At 39.3% G+C, this 18,306-nt stretch overlaps 2 protein-coding genes across 4 annotated transcripts; both read right to left on the bottom strand.

Annotated features, from left to right (window-relative positions):
• Positions 1-5,903: 5,903 nt before the first annotated feature.
• On the bottom strand, positions 5,904-7,812 carry LOC120739188 (immunoglobulin kappa light chain-like). Of its 3 annotated transcripts, none has more exons than XM_040040886.1 (5): positions 7,660-7,812; positions 6,846-7,559; positions 6,615-6,740; positions 6,502-6,533; positions 5,904-6,416 (listed from the first exon to the last, which is right to left on the bottom strand). In XM_040040886.1, the coding sequence occupies exons 1-5, from the start codon at positions 7,712-7,714 to the stop codon at positions 6,288-6,290; spliced, it is 1,056 nt and encodes a 351-aa protein (XP_039896820.1). In that variant the 5' UTR covers positions 7,715-7,812; the 3' UTR covers positions 5,904-6,287. The 3 variants fall into 3 exon arrangements, with proteins under 3 accessions (XP_039896820.1, XP_039896819.1, XP_039896821.1); XM_040040885.1 differs by having other exon boundaries at positions 6,502-6,536; XM_040040887.1 differs by lacking the exon at positions 6,615-6,740.
• A 4,681-nt stretch (positions 7,813-12,493) lies between these two features.
• LOC120739096 (immunoglobulin kappa light chain-like) lies at positions 12,494-13,607 on the bottom strand. The gene is made up of 3 exons (XM_040040760.1): positions 13,553-13,607; positions 12,739-13,452; positions 12,494-12,633 (listed from the first exon to the last, which is right to left on the bottom strand). The coding sequence occupies exons 1-3, from the start codon at positions 13,605-13,607 to the stop codon at positions 12,494-12,496; spliced, it is 909 nt and encodes a 302-aa protein (XP_039896694.1).
• Between the last annotated feature and the right edge of the window lie 4,699 nt (positions 13,608-18,306).

Consider the following 18,306-nt stretch of genomic DNA (forward strand, 5'->3'; position numbering starts at 1 on the left):
AGATTTTACTGGCCAATCAGAAGCTACACAGTACATGGAAAACTAGGTCACATGATCAATGACATCTGTAGTGTTAAACTTAGTAGCTGAGATGATGTCAACTCACTAAATGTCCTGTAGACAATGTGTTTGTGTGGGGCAGTGTGAGACCCATAGTTAATAATTTTGAAATATTTCATGTATATAAAAATGGTGAATTAACTACACAACCACACAAAATACGCCACTATCTTTTTTAATAGTTTTCATGTTAAAAACACTGTAGGATTTTTTTGTTATCTTTTTGAATTTGTGTTTAGGATTTTCTGTCATTTGAAGTTGTGACTCTTGTTTGTGTCAGGTTGAGTTTTGGATATCCATTTTTATTCCTTTGTTATTTAATTGTAACTTTCCATCCATCCATTCATTTTCATCCGTTTATCTTTGACTGGGTCGTGGGGGCAGAAGCCTAAGAAGAGAAACCCAGACCTCACTCTCCCCGGCCACCTCCTCCAGCCTGAACCGGGAAATACCAAGGCGTTCTTAGCCTAGCCAAGAGACATAATATCTCAAGCATGTCCTGGTCTCCTCCCAGTGGGAGGTGCTGGGAACACCTCACCCATAAACCAACCATAAGTGAGGGTAGGGAAATAGAACGACCAGTAAACTGAGCCACCATACCAATCCATCTGTCGATCTCCTGCTCCCTTCTCCCAGAATGCTGTCAAAGCTCTGTTGGATTCTGGAGTTGAAGATCTCTTGTGCAGAGGCTTCTGCCAGGCATTATACATTTCGGTGCACCAGGTCTGTCCAGCATCCTTTCCCGCCACCTGATCCAACTCACCACCAGTTGGTGATCAGTTGACAGCTCAGCACCTCTCCTGACCGTAATTATAACTACAATATTATTAGGTCTTTCCTTTTCCTATATTTACTGTTTTCTAGCAATGAGGCCTAGTTTTTTTTTTTGTTATCTTGTGTTTGGGCAGTTTGCACTTTACCATCACGATCCCGTCCTTTAGTGCAACACAAATAAAAGTAAAGTTCATATCCATGCTGTACACTGCACCACAATTTTTCAGACAGACTAACAATTCCAAGAAATTGAAGTACTGAACGACATAATTTTAATGGAGTGGGTTTTTTTATTCATGGACACCAGCTGCATCAAAACCTTACAGCATACATCTAAATGCACCGCGTCAGATGCAGTGGCGTAAGGCATGCCACCACTGGATGCCAGAGGAGTGGAGACGTCTTCTCTGCAGGGACAGATGACACTTCTCCGTCGGACAATCTGATGGTAAAGTCTGGACTTCCCAGGTGTGAGGAGAGCAGTGCTTGCCTGACTGCCCTCTACCAAGTGTAAAGTTTAGTGGGGGGGGATTATGATGTGGGGTTGTTTTTCAGGATCTCAACACAGCCTCAGTGATAGAACTGTTAATGCTTCAGCACACCAAGACATGCTGGACAATTTCATGCTTCCAACTTTTTGGGAACAGTTTAGGATGGTGATCATTAATCACAGTACAGATTAGAGATGGACCGATCCAATATTACGTATCGGTATCGGTCCGATACTGACCTAAATTACTGGATCGGATATCGGAGAAAAATAAAAAATGTAATCCGATCCATTAAATATCACGAAAGCACCTCACAAAACTTGCAACACGCCGTAACTCACCTCAGAACGTTAGCACGTCGGAGCATTATGCATCACGTGATAGAGCGGCTGTGGCATGCGGGACCTGTCGGTGGTCTGGATAGCATGTGGAGCTTCGCTAGCAACCCGGCATTTCATCTCCGACAAAGTTATCCCGAGAGAAGTAAAGCAAGTGTGTAAGTCCATCTCTGAATGTTTGTAAAGCATTCCTGCGTTAAGCTTAACAAACGATATATGGAGCGACTGCCTCTTCTTGCTGCTACTTCAATCATGAAACTGCTTAATGATCAGCTGATCGGCTTTTCTGTCGCGAGTCCGTGTCTCTTGTTTGCTTTTGGCCCACTTTGCACCAGAAAGAGGAAACCAGTGGATAAACAACAGCAGCACGTTTAAGCTTGATCAGCTGTTGTTAGAATGTATTTAATATTACTTTCTACACCAGGATCCTTTTCTACGCAGCTGACGGCTGGTAACTGTGCAGGGGCGGATCTAGCAAAGTATAGCCAGGGGGGCCGATAGGGCATTAACAGGGAAAAGGGGGCACAAAGACATACTTTTCTTTCTTATTCTCATTTAAAATGTCGAGCTTTTAATAAATAATTATCTGACACCCAAAGTTTTAATTTGATGTAAAATGAATAGAAGTCAATTACTGTATATAGTAATTATTAAGTCTAATATACCCTAGTAAGCTATAGTACTTTTTCCTTTGGGAAGGTACCATCTGTGCAGTCTGCAATTTTGTTGAAGAAAGATGTTGAATCTATTTAATATTTCTTGAAAAATAATTGATTTCTGTGCATTTTTTTTTCACACTGCATCAAATTAAGGTTGATTACGTCGATTAAGCATCATGAGGTGGAGCGTGAGGGGTGGTTCCCTATTTTTTATTTATTTATTTTTGTTGTTGCTGGGAGTTGGAACCCTATTAGTTAGGTTGCTTAATATTTATGCTAAGTACTCTTTAAAATACCAGAATAGGGAGGATGGTGTAGGTTTAAGTTTATTAGATTGATCAGTATTGCTGAACTATGAAATATTTTTTTTTGCATACAGGTATAACAGAATAGCTTTAGTGTAGTTGTTGTTTTAAACTTGAGTATGAACTTATACAAAATGCAGCAAGATATTTAAAAAACAGTTTTGTTGATTAAAAAACACTATATCGGATTCATATCGGTATCGGCAGATATCCAAATTTATGATATCGGTATCGGTATCGGACATAAAAAAGTGGTATCGTGCCATCTCTAGTACAGATATGAGATTTTTTTTGGCTCATGGGATCTGTACACGTTTTAGTGGTTAATTTATCTCTCATAATAATTTATGCCATGTATACACCACAGAGCGCCTTGGTTCCCAACCAGCTTACTCTGCCAAAATCCCCCAAAATTACACAACGTAATCGGCCACACTCTTCTGCTCTTGTTGCAAACGGAACAAATAAGCTGTTGTCGCAGGCATAGTCTGCAGCACTGGGCTCATTTCCTCATCAAAGACACTTCTGAACTCACTGCTAAACTCAGCACAACACAAATCCTTGCTGTAGTTGAGAATGGCCTAAGCCCATCTGAGAGTCCTTCCTCTGAGGAGGTGAACAAGGTAAGAACTCTTTGATTCATCTGCTGAGTAAGTGAGACAAATGTGTCTAAATACTAGTGAGCACTGTGTGAGGAAACACACAGTGGTTTTTACACACTCACACTGATATATGAGAGAGGGAAACGTGGAGGAGAGAGAAAGAAAATGGCATGTCAATCCTAGATATACAAGAATATAATTTTAGAGAAAAAAAAACATACCATAATAAGACAACCACAAGACACAACTATGGGAAAGAGTAGAAAAATACAGAAGTGGAAAGAGTGTAGTGGAGAAGACATGTTAAGTTCACTATGGGAAATCTCCCAGCAGCCTGAACCTATAGGAGTGTAACTGAGGGTTGGCTCTTGGTCTCTGGTTTCTACATTTCTTTCTTTTCCTTCACTTTCCAATTCATAGTTGCAGAGAATATCCCAACTGCTGTTGGCTGAAAGGAGGGTTACACCCTGAACAGGTTGCCATTTTTTCCGCCAGGTTAACACAGAGCCATTTTGGACACTGAATAATTGTCACAGTCTCGCTGAAGCAGACTGTATAGAGTGAGGAGTGGACCTAAAATACAAACACAAATGAACATGAAACAAAACTTGATATAAACAAAAAGTGAGCTGTTTATTGAGGGCTGGCAAAAAAACTACAAACAAAGAGGGCAAGGGAAAAACTGAAACCTAAACTGGGAGAACTAAAGCACAACATAAAAGATCCTGATAAGAACACAGATAATCTTGGACATGAATACCTGAGCCGTGGAACATGGAAACCTTGAAGCATGGCATGGAAAACAACAGACGACCTGACAAAGACTGAATGAGAAAACACAGACTAAATACACACAGCAGGGTAATGAGGGAAGTGGGAACACAGTGGGGAAACAGCATAAACAAATGACCATAACGATGCCACAGGGGAAGTGTAAAACTAAACACAATGAACACAGGAACTCTTCAAAATAAAACAGGAAACGTAATGAAAAGCAGACATGACAACATGAACTTGATAACAAAAGACATACAGACATGAAACACATAAAGGACAATGGAGATGTAACACTGGGGTTGAAAACATAAAGGGAATCTAATAAACAAATGAACTTAGTGCACCTAAATAACTTAAACATCAACATCCAAATAAAGTAAAACATAAAACTCTGGGTCAACAGACCCAGGAACGTGATAATGATGTCCATCTCTGAGTGGCAGGCAACGTAGGACGTAAATGAAGGACTCATCAAGTGTCCGGCAGCCTCGCCTCTGTCAGTGTCGCCCCAGGGCAGCTGTGGCTACAATGTAGCTTGCCATTGCCAGTGTGTGAATTGTGTGTGATGACTGAATGTAGTGTAAAGCGCTTTGGGGTCCTTAGGGACTGAGTAAAGCGCTATACAAATGCAGGCCATTTACCATTTACCATCAAGCATTAAGTGAACTCAAAAAGGCAGCTTTAATACTGAACACTTTCCAAAAACCAGAAAAATACAAAACTCAGATAAACCAGGAGGGAGTCACATATTCACAATATAGGAACGAGGTGGGATACATAAGGCTGGAGACTGAAGTGGGGACTACGCGGACTGGTGGTAGTGTAGGTGAGCGGGGAGGCTGAGGCCCAGAAAAATGAACTGAGGTAAAATAGAAAGTTAGGCAGATTGATGCACAGAAAACTTCAGGCTGGGAATGGTTGGGCAGTGAGCGTCAAGAACTGGCAGGAAGCAGAAGAGAAGGCGATCCGTGAATGTCCTGCTAATCAAAGTAGCACAAAAACGATGGTTGATGTGTTACCACCTGAGACTGAGACAATATTCTGACACCCAAGAGCTGTCACACTACTACTTAAATAGAAGAGGTAAGAGAGAGGGAAGGACCTGTCCCGGCCAACTTAGTCTTTCTTCCTTTTAAAAGTGAGTATTGCTGCTCATTGGGGATTATTGTTGGGATACTCTCTATTAAAGCAGGATCTTTACATTTTAAAGCACCTTGAGTTGATTGTTGGATTGAATTGGCAATATTTACATAAAACTGAATTGACATTGAATTTAATTCTGTGTATCAGTATCCAACACTGATTTGAACTGCTTTAACTGTTCAAAACATCGATTCAACAAGGTGCTGAAGACCTTGCTCAGACATATTGGTCCATACTGATATTATAGCATCTGCTGTATATTTGGAATCTGCACATCCCCAATGTGAATCTCCCATTCCACCACATCCTAAAGATGCTCTTTGGGATTGGAATCTGATGACTGTGGAGGCCATTTGAGTACAGTTTTATGTTTCCATATTTCAAGTACTTTACAAATACAGTGTGTTTATCCTTCATGTGAATGATGCCAAGCTTGCCACAGTTTGAAGAATAATGACGCAAGTGTAGGACTGAAGGCAGACAGAAAGCTAATCTTTTATTAGGTTGCAAACAGAATTACAAAATAGAAAAAAGCAGAAATCCAAAAATCATTTTAGAGATCCTCAGAAACCAGAGGGAGCAGAGGTTGGAGATATACAACCACAGAGACAAAGAAGAAAGGGAAGACAGGACTATAAATACTAACTGGGAATGTTAAACTGGTCAGAAACACTACAGATGTCATTGATCATGTGATCTAGTTTTCCATATACTGTGTAGCTTCTGATTGGCCAGGAGAAAGTCATTATAAACGGGAACACTTGGGATACTACTACCCACGATAATATTTTACATTTTTACACAAAAACTAAGCCTCATCATTTGAATACAGTAAATACCACCACAAAAACCTAATCATATCACAAGCATACAACAATAAAATATGGAAGTATCCAATATTAAACTCACCAAAATTAAGAATCAAAACTTCAAATGATAAAAAACAGTCAACACAACAACAACTTCAAAGAGACAACTAAAAATTACAGAACCTCAAAAATACATCAAACCCAAAATCCAAAACAAATTTTCTACTGGAATTACATTTACAGGAATTTCAAACATATGCAAGTGATCAAATTCTGTTAGCAGTTAAATCAGTTAGAAAGGTAATACTAAGTATCATCATTTCTACTGTTTACTTTATACCGGAGTACACATATTCGGAGTACAGACATGTATCCTCTGTGTTGCTCGTCTGTCTTCTTGCTCCTTTCGTCCTAATTTTTCTCAAAGCAGCATAATGAAGGTTGTCCTCTTGGGTGCTCTGGAGACCAAAAGAATCAAGATAACAATTCAACAAGAAATCTCATTTCCTAAAAACACATGAACTTCCACACTTTAAAACTCACCTCTAAATTTACAGAATCATTTGCGTTTGAGTCTGCTGAGAAAAAAAGGAAATGATTTAAACTTAAATGCCACTATTTTTAAACCACAACAGTAAAATAAGATAAGATAAGACCTCTGGATTGGCAGTTGTTCCTCTTTTTCATCTTATACACTAAAAAAGTTGATAACACGCTGATGATGGTGGTGAGTGTTAAAGCTGCGCTTAAGAAATACATCAGGGCAGCAGAATCTGTAAATCCTAGAAATGACAGAGCTTTTTAGCTTTTCTTCCTGAGTTCATCAAATATGATCTGCTCCTATTTATAATACCATGTGAGTCACCTCTGCTGGAAAAGTGACTTACCCCCAAAGTCCAGCTTGGTCCCGTTTCCAAACAGTATGTGTCCACATAGGGCGACAGCACAGTAGTAGATCCCAGCGTGAGACACATTCAGGCTCTCCATTGTCAAGTTATAGACACAGGTGTGTGTTCCTTTGTTGTCTTTCCTCTCACACTGATCATTCCTGACTCCATGGGTGTAAATGAGTCCTGGCTGAGAGTCTTCAGAGTCTTTGAACCAGTAAACACTGTGTTCTCCATCACAGCTCAGCATAGTGTGAACCATACAGTGCAGACTTACAGAGCCTCCTGGCTGGATGGTCTCAGATGCTGACTGATGAACTAAAGCTTGTACGTTTAAATCTGAATCATTGACACTGACAATAATGGTCTCTAAGAAGATTAATGTGTACAAATAGGAAAATATACAGTAGTAAGTTGCTGAGTCTGAAACACTTAAGTCTGAGATAATCAAGTGTTTTTTTCCTTTTCCATTATCTAGTCTGAAACGTGGATTATTCTTGAATGGACCATGAAATTGAACAATATTGTCTTCTGACTTATCTAAAGTAGAAATGAGTTTTGGTTTCTCTCCTAAAGTTTGTTTGTACCAGTAAAAAATTGCAGCAACATTCTGTTCATAGTAACAATGTAAAGTCACGCTGTCTCCAGATTTAGCTGATATAAAACGTGCTTCCTCATGAACAGAGGAGGATAAACGCAGGTTGTTCTTCTGAGCTGTGGTGAAATGAAAGACAAAGCAAATACACATTGTGGAACATGGCAGCTGAGAAAAAAGACCTTAAAAGAATTAGACTGTGGTTAAACACAAACTTACCAATTACACCCAAGAACAAAGATATCAGGTAGAAGACAATGTGTGCAGATGCCATTGTTCCAAACAGTCGTACTGAATAAAAGAATGGCGACTCTTCACTTTTAAGAGTGAAGATTAGATTTTACTGGCCAATCAGAAGTTACACAGTACATGGAAAACTAGGTCACATGATCAATGACATCTGTAGTGTTAAACTTAGTAGCTGAGATGATGTCAACTCACTAAATGTCCTGTAGACAATGTGTTTGTGTGGGGCAGTGTGAGACCCATAGCTAATAATTTTGAAATATTTCATGTATATAAAAATGGTGAATTAACTACACAACCACACAAAATATGCCACTATCTTTTTTAATAGTTTTCATGTTAAAAACACTGTAGGATTTTTTTGTTATCTTTTTGAATTTGTGTTTAGGATTTTCTGTCATTTGAAGTTGTGACTCTTGTTTGTGTCAGGTTGAGTTTTGGATATCCATTTTTATTCCTTTGTTATTTAATTGTAACTTTCCATCCATCCATTCATTTTCATCCGTTTATCTTTGACTGGGTCGTGGGGGCAGAAGCCTAAGAAGAGAAACCCAGACCTCACTCTCCCCGGCCACCTCCTCCAGCCTGAACCGGGAAATACCAAGAGACATAATATCTCAAGCATGTCCTGGTCTCCTCCCAGTGGTAGGTGCTGGGAACACCTCACCCAGAAACCAACCATAAGTGAGGGTAGGGACATAGAACGACCAGTAAACTGAGCCACCATACCAATCCATCTGTCGATCTCCTGCTCCCTTCTCCCAGAATGCTGTCAAAGCTCTGTTGGATTCTGGAGTTGATGATCTCTTGTGCAGAGGCTTCTGCCAGGCATTATACATTTCGGTGCACCAGGTCTGTCCAGCAGCCTTCCCCGCCACCTGATCCAACTCACCACCAGTTGGTGATCAGTTGACAGCTCAGCACCTCTCTTGACCGTAATCATAACTACAATATTTTTAGGTCTTTCCTTTTCCTATATTTACTCTTTTCTAGCAATGAGGCCTAGGTTTTTTTTGTTATCTTGTGTTTGGGCAGTTTGCACTTTACCATCACGATCCCGTCCTTTAGTGCAACACAAATAAAAGTAAAGTTCATATCCATGCTGTACACTGCACCACAATTTTCCAGACAGACTAACAATTCCAAGAAATTGAAGTACTGAACGACATAATTTTAATGGAGTGGGTTTTTTTATTCATGGACACCAGCTGCATCAAAACCTTACATCATACATCTAAATGCCCCGCGTCAGATGCAGTGGCGTAAGGCATGCCACCACTGGATGCCAGAGGAGTGGAGACGTCTTCTCTGCAGGGACAGATGACACTTCTCCGTCGGACAATCTGATGGTAAAGTCTGGACTTCCCAGGTGTGAGGAGAGCAGTACTTGCCTGACTGCCCTCTACCAAGTGTAAAGTTTAGTGGAGGGGGATTATGATGTGGGGTTGCTTTTCAGGATCTCAACACAGCCTCAGTGATAGAACTGTTAATGCTTCAGCACACCAAGACATGCTGGACAATTTCATGCTTCCACCTTTGTGGGAACAGTTTAGGATGGTGATCATTAATCACAGTACAGATATATGAGATTTTTTTTGCCTCATGGGATCTGTACACGTTTTAGTGGTTAATTTATCTCTCATAATAATTTATGCCATGTATACACCACAGAGAGCCTTGGTTCCCAACCAGCTTACTCTGCCAAAATCCCCCAAAATTACACAACGTAATCAGCCACACTCTTCTGCTCTTGTTGCAAATCTCCCAAAGTGTAACTGAGGGTTGGCTCTTGGTCTCTGGTTTCTACATTTCTTTCTTTTCCTTCACTTTCCAATTCATAGTTGCAGAGAATATCCCAACTGCCGTTGGCTGAAAGGAGGGTTACACCCTGAACAGGTTGCCATTTTTCCGCCAGGTTAACACAGAGCCATTTTGGACACTGAATAATTGTCACAGTCTCGCTGAGGCAGACTGTATGGAGTGAGGAGTGGACCCAAAATACAGACACAAATGAACATGAAACAAAACTTGATATAAACAAAAAGTGAGCTGTTTATTGAGGGCTGGCAAAAAAACTACAAACAAAGAGGGCAAGGGAAAAACTGAAACCTAAACTGGGAGAACTAAAGCACAACATAAAAGACCCTGATAAGAACACAGATAATCTTGGACATGAATACCTGAGCCGTGGAACATGGAAACCTTGAAGCATGGCATAGAAAACAAGACAACCTGACAAAGACTGAATGAGAAAACACAGACTAAATACACACAGCAGACTAATGAGGGAAGTGGGAACACAGTGGGGAAACAGCATAAACAAATGACCATAACGATGCCACAGGGGAAGTGTAAAACTAAACACAATGAACACAGGAGCTCTTCAAAATAAAACAGGAAACGTAATGAAAAGCAGACATGACAACATGAACTTGATAACAAAAGACATACAGACATGAAACACATAAAGGACAATGGAGATGTAACACTGGGGTTGAAAACATAAAGGGAATCTAATAAACAAATGAACTTAGTGCACCTAAATAACTTAAACATCAACATCCAAATAAAGTAAAAACATAAAACTCTGGGTCAACAGACCCAGGAACGTGACAATGATGTCCATCTCTGAGTGGCAGGCAACGTAGGACGTAAATGAAGGACTCATCAAGTGTCCGGCAGCCTCGCCTCTGTCAGTGCGCCCCAGGGCAGCTGTGGCTACAATGTAGCTTGCCATTGCCAGTGTGTGAATGTGTGTGTGAATGACTGAATGTAGTGTAAAGCGCTTTGGGGTCCTTAGGGACTGAGTAAAGCGCTATACAAATGCAGGCCATTTACCATTTACCATCAAGCATTAAGTGAACTCAAAAAGGCAGCTGTAATACTGAACACTTTCCAAAAAACAGAAAAATACAAAACTCAGATAAACCAGGAGGGAGTCACATATTCACAATATAGGAACGAGGTGGGATACATAAGGCTGGAGACTGAAGTGGGGACTACGTGGACTGGTGGTAGTGCAGGTGAGCGGGGAGGCTGAGGCCCAGAAAAATGAACTGAGGTAAAATAGAAAGTTAGGCAGATTGATGCACAGAAAACTTCAGGCTGGGAATGGTTGGGCAGTGAGCGTCAAGAACTGGCAGGAAGCAGAAGAGAAGGCGATCCGTGAATGTCCTGCTAATCAAAGTAGCACAAAAAAGATGGTTGATGTGTTACCACCTGAGACTGAGACAATAATCTGACACCCAAGAGCTGTCGCACTACTACTTAAATAGAAGAGGTAAGAGAGAAGGAAGGACCTGTCCCGGCCAACTTAGTCTTTCTGTGCTCTTCCATTTTCTCCTCTATAGCTCCATTTTTCCAAAGCCTTCCTCAGCTTGGTTCTGCTGGAGATTTCTTCCTTTTAAAAGTGAGTATTGCTGCTCATTGGGGATTATTGTTGGGATAATCTCTATTAAAGCTGGATCTTTACATTTTAAAGCACCTTGAGTTGATTGTTGGATTGAATTGGCAATATTTACATAAAACTGAATTGACATTGAATTTAATTCTGTGTATCAGTATCCAACACTGATTTGAACTGCTTTAACTGTTCAAAACATCGATTCAACAAGGTGCTGAAAACCTTGCTCAGACATATTGGTCCATACTGATATTATAGCATCTGCTGTATATTTGGAATCTGCACATCCCCAATGTGAATCTCCCATTCCACCACATCCTAAAGATGCTCTTTGGGACTGGAATCTGATGACTGTGGAGGCCATTTGAGTACAGTTTTATGTTTCCATGTTTCAAGTACTTTACAAATACAGTGTGTTTATCCTTCATGTGAATGATGCCAAACCTGCCACAGTTTGAAGAATTAATGATGAAAGTGTAGGACTGAAGGCAGACAGAAAGCTAATCTTTTATTAGGTTGCAAACAGAATTACAAAATAGAAAAAAGCAGAAATCCAAAAATCATTTTAGAGATCCTCAGAAACCAGAGGGAGCAGAGGGTGGGGATATAAGGCCACGGAGACAAAGAACAAAGGGAAGACAGGACTATAAATACTAACTGGGAATGTTAAACTGGTCAGAAATAACACACAGGAGAAAGTCATTATAAACGGGAACACTTGGGATACTACTACTCACAATAATATTTTACATTTTTACACAAAAACTAAGCCTCATCATTTGAATACAGTAAATACCACCACAAAAACCTAATCATATCACAAGCATACAACAATAAAATATGGAAGTAACCAATATTAAACTCACCAAAATTAAGAATCAAAACTTCAAATGATAAAAAACAGTCAACACAACAACAACTTCAAAGAGACAACTAAAAATTACAGAACCTCAAAAATACATCAAACCCAAAATCCAAAACAAATTTTCTACTGGAATTACATTTACAGGAATTTCAAACATATGCAAGTGATCAAATTCTGTTAGCAGTTAAATCAATTAGAAAGGTAATACTAAGTATCATCATTTCTACTGTTTACTTTATACCGGAGTACACACATTCCTCCTGGGTGTTGCTCGTCTTTCTTCTTGCTCCTTTTGTCCTAATTTTTCTCAAAGCAACATAATGAAGGTTGTCCTCTTGGGTGCTCTGGAGACCAAAAGAATCAAGATAACAATTCAACAACAAATGTAATTTCCTAAAAACACATGAACTTCCCCACTTTAAAACTCACCTCTAAATTTACAGAATCATTTGCGTTTGAGTCTGCTGAGAAAAAAAGGAAATGATTTAAACTTAAATGCCACTATTTTTAAACACAACAGTAAAATATGAACGATAATTCTAACCTTTAAATTGGCAGTTGTTCCTCTTTTTCATCTTATACACTAAAAAAGTTGATAACACGCTGATGATGGTGGTGAGTGTTAAAGCTGCGCTTAAGAAATACATCAGGGCAGCAGAATCTCGCTGAATTGTAAATCCTAGAAGTGACAGAGCTTTTTAGCTTTTCATCTTCAGTTCATCAAATATGATCTGCTCCTATTTATAATACCATGTGAGTCACCTCTGCTAAAAAAGTGACTTACCCCCAAAGTCCAGCTTGGTCCCGTTTCCAAACAGTATGTGTCCACATGAGGCGACAGCACAGTAGTAGATCCCAGCGTGAGACACATTCAGGCTCTCCATTCTCAAGTTATAGACACAGGTGTGTGTGCTTTTGTTGTCTTTCCTCTCACACTGATCATTCCTGACTCCATGGGTGTAAATGAGTCCTGGCTGAGAGTCTTCAGAGTCTTTGAACCAGTATACACTGTGTTTTCCATCACAGCTCAGCATAGTGTGCACCATACAGTGCAGACTTACAGAGCCTCCTGGCTGGATGGTCTCAGATGCTGACTGATGAACTAAAGCTTGTACTTTTAAATCTGAATCATTGACACTGACAATAATGGTCTCTAAGAAGATTAATGTGTAGAAATAGGAAAATATACAGTAGTAAGTTGCTGAGTCTGAAACACTTAAGTCTGAGATAATCAAGTGGTTTTTTCCTTTTTCATTATCTAGTCTGAAGCGTGCATTATTCTTGAATGGACCATGAAATTTTACTAAATAGTGTTCTGATATATAGAAGGTAGAAATGAGTTTTGGTTTCTCTCCTAAAGTTTGTTTATACCAGTAAAATCGTGCAGAAACACTGTGTTCATAGTAACAATGTAAAGTCACACTGTCTCCAGATTTAGCTGATATAAAACATGTTTCTTCATGAACAGAGGAGGATAAATGCAGGTTGTTCTTCTGAGCTGTGGTGAAATGAAAGACAAAGCAAATACACATTGTGGAACATGGCAGCCGAGAAAAAAGACCTTAAAAGAATTAGACTGTGGTTAAACACAAACTTACCAATTACACCCAAGAACAAACACATCAGGTAGAAGACAATGTGTGCAGATGCCATTGTTCCAACAGTCGTACTGAATAAAAGAATGGCGACTCTTCACTTTTAAGAGTGATGATTAGATTTTACTGGCCAATCAGAAGTTACCCAGTATATGGAAAACTAGATCACATGATCATTGACGTCTGTAGTGTTAAACTTAGTAGCTGAGAAAAGAAAATAGAAGGACAACATGGTTTAGATCACAGATCAGTGGTGAGATATATTAGATGTTAACTCATTAAATATCCTATATATATATATATATATATATATATATATATATATATATATATATATATATATATATATATATATATAATTTTTTGTTATCTAAAGTTTGTGTTTGTGAATTTGTTTTTAGGATTTTCTGTCATTTGAAGTTTTTACTCCTTTTTTTGTCAGGTTGAGTTTTGGATACCTGTTTTTATTCCCTTGTTGTTTTTCTGTAAGTTTGGTAACTGCAATACTATCAGGCCTCTGTCTATATTTACTGTCTTTTTAGTAATTAGACCTAGTTTTGGTGTAATTTTGTGCTCGGGAAGTTTGCACTTTACCATCGTGCTCTTGTCCGTTTGTGCAATACAAGTAAAAGTAATACCCATATTCATGTTGTAGACTGTTCTCTATGTTCTTCCTCTGACACATTAATTGAAATCAGCTGATTAAAGTGCAAATACAACTTGGTATTTGGAGGTGAAGGTGGAGAGTGTAAATAAAGACTCTTTATTGTTCCCAACCCAGAGCCTGTGCGTGAGTCCGTTCAGTCTCGTTGTGACACTAACAATTGAACTATTGAACTACTTTTTCAAGTAATGGGTTCCATGCCTAAGCAGCTGCATCAAAGCCTTATATAACCTTTTTCACTCCAACGTGTTGGATGCAGTGGCATAAGGCACTGTGTAGTGGAGTGGGATTATGATGTGGGGTTGTTTTTTCAGGAGCTCAGCACAACCCCAGTGATAGAACTGTTAATGCTTCAGCACACCAAGACATGCTGGACAATTTCATGCTTCCAACTTTGTGGGAACAGTTTAAGGATGGTGATCATTAATCACAGTGCAGATAAATCAGAAGAATGTTTGCATCATGGGATTTGTACAGGTTTTAGTGGTTAATTTATCTCTCATATGAGGATTTATGCCACGTATACACCACAAAGAGCCTTGTCTTCCCAACCAGCGTACTCCAGAATGTAATCAGCCACACTCATCTGCTCTTGTTGCTAACTAAACAAACAAGCTGTTGTTGCAGCCATATGGTGCAGCATTGGGTTAATTTACTTATCAAAGACACTTTTAAAATCACTGGTAAACTCAGCACAACACAAATCCTTGCTGCAGTTGAGAATGGCCTAAGCCCATCTGAGAGTCCTTCCTCTGAGGAGGTGAACAAGGTAAGAAATCTTTGATTCATCTGCTGAGTAAGTGAGACAAATGTGTCTAAACACTAGTGAGCACTGTGTGAGGAAACACACAGTTGCTTTTATCTAACTTGCTGTAGAAGGCTTGAGGAATTAGAAGGGCTTTCTCCAGAGGCACTTCTGTGATATTTTAGAGAGGGAAAACGTGGAGGAGAGAAAGAAAGAAAACGACATGTCAATCCTAAACATACAGGCAATAAATAGAAGAAGAAAGCATACAATAATGAGACAATCACAAGACACACTTTCTACCTTTCTTTCTTTCCCTTCGTTTGTTCTTTATTTTCTAATGCTTGTCCAATTCATGGTTGCAGAGCATATCCCAACTGCCATAGGGTGAAATTAGGGGTACACCCTGAAGAGGTTGCCATTTTACCACCAGGTTAACACAGACAAAAGGACATCATTCACACTTTAACTGTCCAGAAACAGCTGAGTGGTAGGAAACAAATGCAGGACTCATTAAGCATTATAGGGAGTGCAGAATTATTAGGCAAGTTGTATTTTTGAGGAATAATTTTATTATTGAACAACAACCATGTTCTCAATGAACCCAAAAAACTCATTAATATCAAAGCTGAATGTTTTTGGAAGTAGTTTTTAGTTTGTTTTTAGTTTTAGCTATTTTAGGGGGATATCTGTGTGTGCAGGTGACTATTACTGTGCATAATTATTAGGCAACTTACAAAAAACAAATATATACCCATTTCAATTATTTATTTTTACCAGTGAAACCAATATAACATCTCCACATTCACAAATATACATTTCTGACATTCAAAAACAAAACAAAAACAAATCAGCGACCAATATAGCCACCTTTCTTTGCAAGGACACTCAAAAGCCTGCCATCCATGGATTCTGTCAGTGTTTTGATCTGTTCACCATCAACATTGCGTGCAGCAGCAACCACAGCCTCCCAGACACTGTTCAGAGAGGTGTACTGTTTTCCCTCCTTGTAAATCTCACATTTGATGATGGACCACAGGTTCTCAATGGGGTTCAGATCAGGTGAACAAGGAGGCCATGTCATTAGTTTTTCTTCTTTTATACCCTTTCTTGCCAGCCACGCTGTGGAGTACTTGGACGCGTGTGATGGAGCATTGTCCTGCATGAAAATCATGTTTTTGTTGAAGGATGCAGACTTCTTCCTGTACCACTGCTTGAAGAAGGTGTCTTCCAGAAACTGGCAGTAGGACTGGGAGTTGAGCTTGACTCCATCCTCAACCCGAAAAGGCCCCACAAGCTCATCTTTGATGATACCAGCCCAAACCAGTACTCCACCTCCACCTTGCTGGCGTCTGACTCGGACTGGAGCTCTCTGCCCTTTACCAGTCCAGCCACGGGCCCATCCATCTGGCCCATCAAGACTCACTCTCATTTCATCAGTCCATAAAACCTTAGAAAAACCAGTCTTGAGATATTTCTTGGCCCAGTCTTGACGTTTCAGCTTGTGTGTCTTGTTCAGTGGTGGTCGTCTTTCAGCCTTTCTTACCTTGGCCATGTCTCTGAGTATTGCACACTTTGTGCTTTTGGGCACTCCAGTGATGTTGCAGCTCTGAAATATGGCCAAACTGGTGGCAAGTGGCATCTTGACAGCTGCACGCTTGACTTTTCTCAGTTCATGGGCAGTTATTTTGTGCCTTGGTTTTTCCACACGCTTCTTGCGACCCTGTTGACTATTTTGAATGAAACGCTTGATTGTTCGATGATCACGCTTCAGAAGCGTTGCAGTTTTGAGACTGCTGCATCCCTCTGCAAGATATCTCACTATTTTTGACTTTTCTGAGCCTGTCAAGTCCTTCTTTTGACCCATTTTGCCAAAGGAAAGGACGTTGCCTAATAATTATGCACACCTGATATAGGGTGTTGATGTCATTAGACCACACCCCTTCTCATTACAGAGATGCACATCACCTAATATGCTTAATTGGTAGTAGGCTTTCGAGCCTATACAGCTTGGAGTAAGACAACATGCATGAAGAGGATGATGTGGACAAAATACTCATTTGCCTAATAATTCTGCACTCCCTGTAAGTGAACTCAAAAAGGCAATTTTAATACTGAATACTTGAAGAATCAGGCCTGGTTGAAGATCTGGTTTTCTTTATTCACATCCAAAACTTGCTTAGAAGACCACAACCACACATCATTTTCTTTAAGTGAGTTCAAGAATATTGATTACAAGATAGAAAGAGGTGACTATAATATATATATATATATATATATATATATATATATATATATATACATATATATATATATATATATATATATATATATATATATATATATATATATATATATATATATATATAATACAACATAACTACAGGTTTATTTAAAAAAAGAAACACAAAAGCCCCAGATCACATTACATTGCACACAATTTGGATGTCAACATCTAATGAATGCATGTGTCACGGCTGCAGTGGCAGACATGTGGAGTGATGAGGGAAGGCCCCAAGTGCAGGAACTGATAACTGGCATACACTGAGTGAGCTTTATTTTCAGTGTGGATGAAGTACAAAGAAAAGTAGAGAATGGCAGTGACTTAAACTACGAAAAACCTAAACTGGGAAAGCTAACGAGAAACACACAACCTGAGACAAAGAACTAGAAAAAACCTAATCCACAGAGGGAACAACGCAAATGAAGAATGAGGATGACAAGCAGACAAACCAGCAACAGAGGACTACACGGGGCTTAAATACAAGGGCAGGAAAACAAGAGGATGGGGAACAGGTGGGAACACACTCAAGTCTAAAAAAAGCATGTTACTACGTGGAGATCTGGAAGGCTGCTCCAAAAATGATCCGATGATATTTGAAATATTTGTTCTATTCTCTTCCAAACACCAGCTGTGTATTGTAGGTTCTGAATGTTTACTGAAATAAAAATAAAAGCATCCTAACCTAACATCTCACTTGTTATACATGTGTACTATGTTTATTAAGAACAGTGTTGGGAAGGTTACTTTTAAAATGTATTCCACTACAGATTACAAAATACATGCCCCAAAATGTATTTTGTAACGTATTCCGTTACGTTACTCAATGAGAGTAACGTATTCTGATTACTTAATATATTATCATGCTTTTTACAACTACATGAATGTACTATTGCTGTGTGAATTATTACTATTACTGAAGATTATTCGCCATACCAATAACAACTGGATTTTTAAATCTTAATATAAAATGAGTAACAGTAGAGTGGACATTAGGTAAGGCTGCACTTTTTGCAGCGATCTCGTATAGAAAACTGTTTCACGCGTATATAAAACAGGTCTGCGGC

This window comes from Simochromis diagramma, unplaced genomic scaffold, assembly GCF_900408965.1.
Source record: "Simochromis diagramma unplaced genomic scaffold, fSimDia1.1 OVJJ01000317.1, whole genome shotgun sequence".
In the NCBI taxonomy this organism is placed as follows: Eukaryota; Metazoa; Chordata; class Actinopteri; order Cichliformes; family Cichlidae; genus Simochromis; species Simochromis diagramma.

Bases quoted from the DNA above. Each gene is read 5' to 3' on its own strand.
- LOC120739096 (XM_040040760.1), bottom strand. From the start codon at position 13,607: ATGGCATCTGCACACATTGTCTTCTACCTGATGTGTTTGTTCTTGGGT. The intron at 13,453-13,552 runs GTAAGTTTGTGT...ATTTCACCACAG, and splicing joins TTTGTTCTTGGGTGTAATTG to CTCAGAAGAACAACCTGCAT. The intron at 12,634-12,738 runs GTAAGTCACTTT...TGTCACTTCTAG, and splicing joins GACCAAGCTGGACTTTGGGG to GATTTACAATTCAGCGAGAT.
- LOC120739188 (XM_040040885.1), bottom strand. From the start codon at position 7,714: ATGGCATCTGCACACATTGTCTTCTACCTGATATCTTTGTTCTTGGGT. The intron at 6,537-6,614 runs GTCTTATCTTAT...TTTTTTTCTCAG, and splicing joins GAACAACTGCCAATCCAGAG to CAGACTCAAACGCAAATGAT. The intron at 6,417-6,501 runs GTGAGTTTTAAA...TTTGGTCTCCAG, and splicing joins ATGATTCTGTAAATTTAGAG to AGCACCCAAGAGGACAACCT.